Genomic DNA, 7,940 nt, shown 5'->3' with positions numbered 1-7,940 from the left:
ATAGTCCACCAACTCTGCTTTGACAATACGACACACACACACACACACACACACACACAATGGAAACAGAGAAATGGAGAGAAACAGAACAGAAAAATAAGGTTCCATGCATTAGTTAAAGGAAGAAAATAAAGATAGAAAGACAGTAACGATGATTTACAGATGAAAAATAATATAATACAACTGAGCTGGATAAGAGAGAACATGTGGATGTGTAATATCTAAACACAAACAGACACAATGAACACACACATGCATCTGACTCGTGAAATGATGGAAGTGTTAGTATGAATGTGTCAGAGAAACTACCACAGAAGTGGAGTAAAGAGAAGCGTGTGCCCTGCTGAAGAGCAAACACTGAGATCAGCACAGATCATCGTCACCTGTGACTGCTCCATCTCAGCCTTATTCAGCTTCATGCCCAACATCTCCGCTGCCAGCCGCTGGAAACACAGAAACGCCTGCAAACACACAGATACACGCAGATTAGACACCAGAACACCCTAAAATCATAAGAAACTCTACAAACACAAATGAGCCAAGTCTAAACCTAAACATAAGTATGTGATTTTGCTTTACCAGAAGCTTATACGTTGCATAAAATACGTTTCTGGCCTAAAAACCCAACCCCTAAACATAAGTTCTAAGTCGTACAGTATCATACAATATCACCGTCTTGTTCATGGTGAAGTTTATATCTTGCAATTCTGAGTTTTTACAGTTAGAATGTCTAAAGTGAACTATCAAAATAAAGCATTACCAGAAAAAGTCTGAATTATGAGATAAAATTTAGCACCTTTTATCTCAAATGACCTTTTATTTTTTATTCTGTGACAGAAATAAGCTTCCATTAATTTCACAACAGCAGCACAGGCATCTTTTGCAAGAAAATACAGTGGAGATCAAAATTAGAGAACAAACTACAATTTCCTAAATTTCAAGGTCACTGCTTGGTCCTATTTGAAGTTCTCCTAGCAGGAGTAAAATAAAGCAATAATCCCTGTGAAGCCGTGGTTTACAGTGAATTTATAACAGCTAAGAGGCGTTGTTAAGAAATCAGAATCAAGCACCGGAACTCTCCGTTTTACAAGGGCAGTTTTTTAAGCATATTTCATAAATTAATTGTATCCTGAAGCACAGTATAAAACACTTAAATGAGATTTTTGAAAAAGAACTCCGATCAAAATTAGAGAACACTTACAGATCCCTCCAAGTTCTTGGTGTTAATCTGGCACCTGGTGCTAATTTCCTTAAATGTATGACAAACCCTGTTTAACTGGCAGCATTGCTCTAATTTTCACTGAGCAAGTCAAACCCCAAAAAGGCTGGTTGTGCATGTAAGACAAAAGCACAAGAGGACAGGATAATGCAGAGACTCTCAATGGGGAATCGGATGCAATTCCGGCTGCAGTGCTGAACCCGATTCCCCGTTGAGAGTACACAGGGTACGGATCTGTCTCGGCACGTTTAAGAGAAGTGGGACAGAAAGCACACTCTGCAGTGATCAAGCCTCTCATCAGCAAAGAGAATCAAAAGACTAGACTCACTTTTGCTGAGGAGCTTGTTGTGTGGAGAGAGGAGAACAGCTCCAAAGTTCACTTTAGTGATGAGAGCAAGTTTCATTTATTTGGGTCTGACGGGAAACATTATGTTCGGCGTCAAACTGGGGAAAGACTGAAGCCCGCGTGCGTAAAGAAGTCAGTGAAAGCTGGAGGAGAAGGTAGTGTCATGGTTTGGGGGATGTTTTCTGCAGCAGGAGCTGATGTGCCTCTACACCTTCTACTCATTTCTGACAGCTGTAACCCTCCAAAATCTTAGCTGTAATCATCTTTCGTGCTGCAGTGGTTGTTGTTCTCTCATTCTGATCACTGTTTTACACAACATAAAGGTTTGATTGAAATGCCTTGGTTATTTTGTCAAACATGTTGGATCAGTGGTATACCTACAGCTGATATTCCTTCAGATTTTGAGTGATGAAGATTAACAATATTTCAGAAAAAATCAAGTATTTATAGATTGTTCTCTAATTTTGATCTCCACAGTATATGACTAAAATGTTTGACTTCTGTTATGATTACGTGATTTTAGTGAATCCAAATAAAGCATTTTGTGAAGCGTGTTGTCATTAGGCAGAAGTCACAAGGGTTTGCAATATGAGGTCATTTATAGATGTCTATGTGTGTGTGTGTGTGTGTGTGTGTGTATGTGAGAGTGTGTGTGTGTGTATATGTTTTTATGTGTGTGTGTGTGTATGTATTTATGTGTGTGTTTGTGTGCGTGTGTGTATGTATTCATGTGTGTGTGTGTGTGTGTGTTTATGTGTGTGTGTGTGTGTGTCTGTGTGTATGTATTTATGTGTGTGTGTGTGTGTGTGTGTGTGTATGTATTTATGTGTGTGTTTGTGTGCGTGTGTGTATGTATTCATGTGTGTGTGTGTGTGTGTGTTTATGTGTGTGTGTGTGTGTGTCTGTGTGTATGTATTTATGTGTGTGTGTGTGTGTGTGTGTGTGTATGTATTTATGTGTGTGTTTGTGTGCGTGTGTGTATGTATTCATGTGTGTGTGTGTGTGTGTGTTTATGTGTGTGTGTGTGTGTGTCTGTGTGTATGTATTTATGTGTGTGTGTGTGTGTGTGTGTGTGTATGTATTTATGTGTGTGTTTGTGTGCGTGTGTGTATGTATTCATGTGTGTGTGTGTGTGTGTGTTTATGTGTGTGTGTGTGTGTGTCTGTGTGTATGTATTTATGTGTGTGTGTGTGTGTGTGTGTGTGTATGTATTTATGTGTGTGTTTGTGTGCGTGTGTGTATGTATTCATGTGTGTGTGTGTGTGTGTGTTTATGTGTGTGTGTGTGTGTGTCTGTGTGTATGTATTTATGTGTGTGTGTGTGTGTGTGTGTGTGTATGTATTTATGTGTGTGTTTGTGTGCGTGTGTGTATGTATTCATGTGTGTGTGTGTGTGTGTGTTTATGTGTGTGTGTGTGTGTGTCTGTGTGTATGTATTTATGTGTGTGTGTGTGTGTGTGTGTGTGTGTTACTCACAGAGTCTCCCGTCTTTGCAGACACAAACTGACTGAGGAGTCCGTTTTCCTGACAGAATCGCTGATGCTTCTCCATCTTTACTGTCCGCATGTGCTCCAGATCAACTGCACACACACACACACTAGCTGAGCGGTTCTGATTAAAGAAACACTGAATTCTGTCAGTTTGACTAGAATCACTGAACTTGATTATTTGATAGAAACACTGACTGATGAAACATGTTTTATCTCTGGCCGACACACCACAGCAAAATCCCAATCATTACGTTTGCATGTAAATCAGGACGACGGGTTATTTCAGTAAGCTGATTTTTATGAGTTATGAGTGTATTGGTGTTCATGTGAACGTGGCACTGTTTGGAAAACAACATTCTGCTAAACATCTTGATTTCCACAGAACAAAGACGGTCATCTAGAGTTTGAACAGGAGTGAATGATGACAGAATGATGATTTCTGCGTGAACTGTGACTGTAATCTGTCTGAGCTGCTTTCACACACCTGCAAGCACAGGATCAGGTACAGAATATCAGACCTGAGGGCACACACACACACACACACACACACACTCTCACACACACACACCCGTGTCATGTGATCACGCCGCTCACCGTCATGTGCGATCTGGCATCACTGTCAGCAGGACTGTGATTTACTGAGCGCTCAACAATGGCACTCTGACACCCGTAACACACCCTGTGTGTGTGTGTGTGTGTGTGTGTGTGTGAGATGTCACTGCGGGGTCATGCATAGGTCAGAGCACAGGGGTCACACAGGAGATTCCCCCCAGCTCCATTTACACTGCTCTTACAGACACACACCTGTGTAAGTGTGTGTGTGTGTCATATTTCACCATCTCTGAATAACCAAACAACCAGAACCAGCTCACTGCCTGAAACTAGAGTTTATGCTTTTCTACATAAACACACACACAGATGAGGGAAGATCTGTGTCTGCAGCTGTAACTAAACACTCATAATCCCACAGATAGTTCAGATCCTGCTCACGTCTACAGTGCCATCAGTCAACTGACAAAGAATATCTCTTTGGATTTGAGACTTTAGTCTTTGCAACTTTACAGATCTTCTTTATGCACCAAGAGCTTGTAACACTCCAAAGAGAAAGGAACAATTGAAATCACATCATATGACCCCTTTAATTAAAGCGCATTAATCCGCTCCTGTTAGACATTAAAGGGCCGGTTCACCCAGAAATCATAATTCTGTCATCATTTACTCTCTCTGATGTTGTTTAAAGCTTTGTGACTTTCTTTCTTTTGTGCTGTGAGACACAAGATATTTTCCACAAACCATTAAACAGTGAAAGTATTTTAAAATAAATTGTAAAATAAATTATTATTATTATTATTTAAATACTCAATTTTTATTTTACAGTGAAATATTATGACAGGAACATTTCTTATTTCAAGATAGTTTAGTAATAGTAATAATAATAATAATAATAATAAAATTATTATTCTATTGATTATTATTAGTCATATTAATATTTAAATCACAATTTCTGGCCAAACTGCACTGCAGTTGTTGTTTTTTTTTATATAGCATTTTAAATCACAATGGTAATTTGGAATAGTAATTTTACAAAAATTGTAAAATAAACGGTAAAATAATAATAACAATAACAATAAACAACAACAACAACAACAATAATAATAATAAATTCTTGATTTTTTTAATTTACAGTGAAATACTACAACAGGAAAATATTTTAGTAATAAAAATAAGAAGGAAGAACAAGAAGAAGAAAAAAATTATACTCATATTGATATTTAATCACAAAATTGTTGGCCAAATTGCACTGCAAACCTGGAGCTTTTTAAAATCCCATGTTAAATTGCAATTGCAATTTTACAAAAATTGCAAACTAAATTCTAAACTAAAATTATCATTACTATTAAATACAAAACATTTTCTTTTACAGTCAAATATTACAATAGGAATATTTCTTATTTTTCAGATATTTTAGTAATAATAAGAATAAGAAAGATCACATTTTTTACCAAATTCCACTACATATTTGAGCTTTAGATTTTTTTAAATCCCATTTTAAATCACAGAGATACGTTTTATCAGAAAGAACACAATTCGATTTGTTCCCAAAACCGTGCATCTCCAGCATTATTCTGCTATATTAACACACCAGCGTGTGTGCAGATCACATTCATCACATTCAGCTCACAGGATCCTCATTCATGACGAGCGCAAACCCTGTACCGTGTGTCTGTAGAGAAATATTTAGCTAAAAGCTATTGTTACAAAATATAGTGTCCAGATCACCAGAAGAGTTATTTTAGATCTCTGCTGACAACCTGAAGAACAGAGGAGTGTTATTCTGCTCTGAACCTGAACGTCACAAAACCAACAGTGCCTGCAGGGGCCCGTCTGCGTATCAGGGGCCATTTCTCTCCTCTAATCTAATCTAAAGCAGCGGACGCTGTCCAGGAGCCCTGCGCACACTCACTGTCCCACACACACACAAACACACACACTCACACTCACACACACACTCACACACACACACACGCACTCACACTCACACTCACACACGCGCTGACACACATGCTGACACACACATATTACTAATCAAAAATTAAGTTTTGATATATTTACGGTAGGAAATTTACAAAATATCTTCATGGAACATGATCTTTACTTAATATCCTAATGATTTTTGGCATAAAAGAAAAATCAATAATTTTGACTCATACAATGTATTGTTGGCTATTGCTACAAATATACCCCAGCGACTTAAGACTGATTTTGTGCTGCAGGGTCACATATTGGTGAACACACTGCAAAAATTGTTGTTTATTTAAGTGGAGATGCAAAATGACATGAGATGAAAAAATCTTGATCAAACAGAGATGAGTTTATTTTTCTGATTGCATTGGCAGATATTTGATTTAGTTTTAGGCATGAATTTTTAATTCTGATGAATTTCTCCTCCTATGTCCTTTTGCATTTTATCAAACGTATCTTTTTTTTTTTTTAAGAATGTAAAGATACTCAGTTTTTTCTTTTTCCAGTACAAATAACTGAACATTCTTAAATCAGCCAGTAATCTCCAGTAAATGTGTCTTCATTTAGGAATATTTAGATATTTGCACTGTAAAACAAGACAGAAAGAACATCAGTTCCTGCAGTGTATGAGCTGCACAATCCTCAAAAGCATGTTTAACTGATTTAAAGCAGAAGTTAGAGCTTTAGTTCAAGATGAATGTATTCATATAGTACAGTACACAGCATGTTATATTGTGCGTGTGTGTGAGGGGAAACTATCACATCACAGCAGCGTTACGTCAGCAATCACAAACAAAAGCATGTGACAGACTGACGGTGATCAGAAACGACACGATCAGTCACGCGATAACATCCGCTCTTCTCCATTAGCGCGGCAGAGAGCGAGCGAGAGGTCAAAGGTCAGCGCCTGCTGATGTGTGACGCTAAGTGGCTGTAAACACAGGAGCGTCGGTTCACTGTGATCCAGCGCAGATCCACACAAAGCCATTACATTACCGTCGGGTGAAGAGCACACACTCTCCTGTGTGTAGATCTGATGGGAAAGTGTGTGTTAATGCTGTGTACATTACATGAACGTGTGTGTGTGTGTGTGTGTGTGAGAGAGAGAGTGTGAGTGTATGTGTGTGTGTGAGAGAGAGAGAGAGAGAGAGAGAGAGAGAGAGAGAGAGAGAGTCATACAGCTTTATGGATCCTCAGGCGTGTTGAAAGCCAACAAAAGCCCCGGTGCTGAAGAGGCCACACAAGACGCTCACACACACACAATATCAGACACACACTTTCCTTCTGTACTGGTAAAGACACACGTACCTGATCACACACACACACACACACATACACGCGTCTGTGAGGCGTAATGGCCCGTGATGTACCACACAGGCTGGTCTCAGCAGCACCATGTGCACCAATATTTACCCAACGACTCAAGCGGCACATGGAGAACTTTCCACACAGATGCCACTGAAAGAGATCACATGACCCTGATCCTAAGCTCTGATTGGTGCTCTGACTCCACGTCCAGGTGTGACTCAGGTCATCTGACCGCTGAATACAATCCGCTACAACAAACATCAGCACACACAGATACACAGAGATACATGTTACACACACACAAACACACACACACACACACATACACACTCGCGCGCACACACACACACATACAGTGCCGTTTCTAGGCATAGGCGAGCTAGGCGGTCGCCTAGGGCGCCACCAGCTGAAGGGGCGCCAATGAGCGCACGTACTGGCACTTTTAGCAGGGTTGTGAACTTGTGATAAAGAGTGGCACGGTCACCCTGAAATATGACTGCCCACACAAACACACACACACACACACACACACACACACACACACACACAGAGAAACAGAAACAGTCGCTAAGCTGTTCGTGTGAATCCAATGAAACGAATCAGCTCTTATTTCACCCCAAAATCAAAAGAAACTAAGACATTCTAATTTGCATAATGAACACAAAGCCTATTTTAGGACCATTGTAACATTTATTAATGACAATTAAACACATATCCTACCTAATTATTGTTACTGTAATATCAAAATAAATAAATTATAAAAAATAAATAAATAAAGTAATAAATATTATGATAAAGATATGTTATTTATTAAAAAATAAAGATATGTTATTTAATTTGCACAGTATTTACACATCCTGGTCTCTGTTGTACTGCCTTTAAATTACTCTGATTAAAATAACTGATCATTGTACAGTATTTATTTTTGCTGACTAACAGTAAACACTTACTAAATTCCAGTAACCTAATCTAATTACAATCCCCCATATACTGTATGTATGCATGCGTGTGTGTGTGTGTGTGTGTGTGTGTGTATGTATATATATATATATATA

General features: G+C 38.7%; 1 protein-coding gene across 4 annotated transcripts in view; it reads right to left on the bottom strand.

Annotated features, from left to right (window-relative positions):
• Positions 1 to 7,940, bottom strand: part of LOC107712918 (ras-related protein Rab-28-like) — a 42,643-nt gene that overhangs the window by 1,455 nt on the left and 33,248 nt on the right. For 2 of the 4 annotated variants that reach the window (XM_016518318.1, XM_016518315.1), the window contains 2 exons: positions 3,041 to 3,144; positions 384 to 461 (listed from right to left, as the gene is read on the bottom strand). In XM_016518318.1, the coding sequence (XP_016373804.1) occupies positions 384 to 461; positions 3,041 to 3,144 (182 nt within the window). Of the gene's footprint in view, positions 1 to 9; positions 31 to 176; positions 183 to 383; positions 462 to 3,040; positions 3,145 to 7,940 lie in introns of all 4 variants that reach the window. The other 2 variants (XM_016518317.1, XM_016518316.1) reach the window with 2 other exon arrangements.

This window comes from Sinocyclocheilus rhinocerous, unplaced genomic scaffold (assembly GCF_001515625.1).
Source record: "Sinocyclocheilus rhinocerous isolate Xijiao unplaced genomic scaffold, SAMN03320098_v1.1 scaffold1439, whole genome shotgun sequence".
Classification (NCBI taxonomy): domain Eukaryota; kingdom Metazoa; phylum Chordata; class Actinopteri; order Cypriniformes; family Cyprinidae; genus Sinocyclocheilus; species Sinocyclocheilus rhinocerous.
This window is presented reverse-complemented; position numbering and strand designations above follow the sequence as displayed.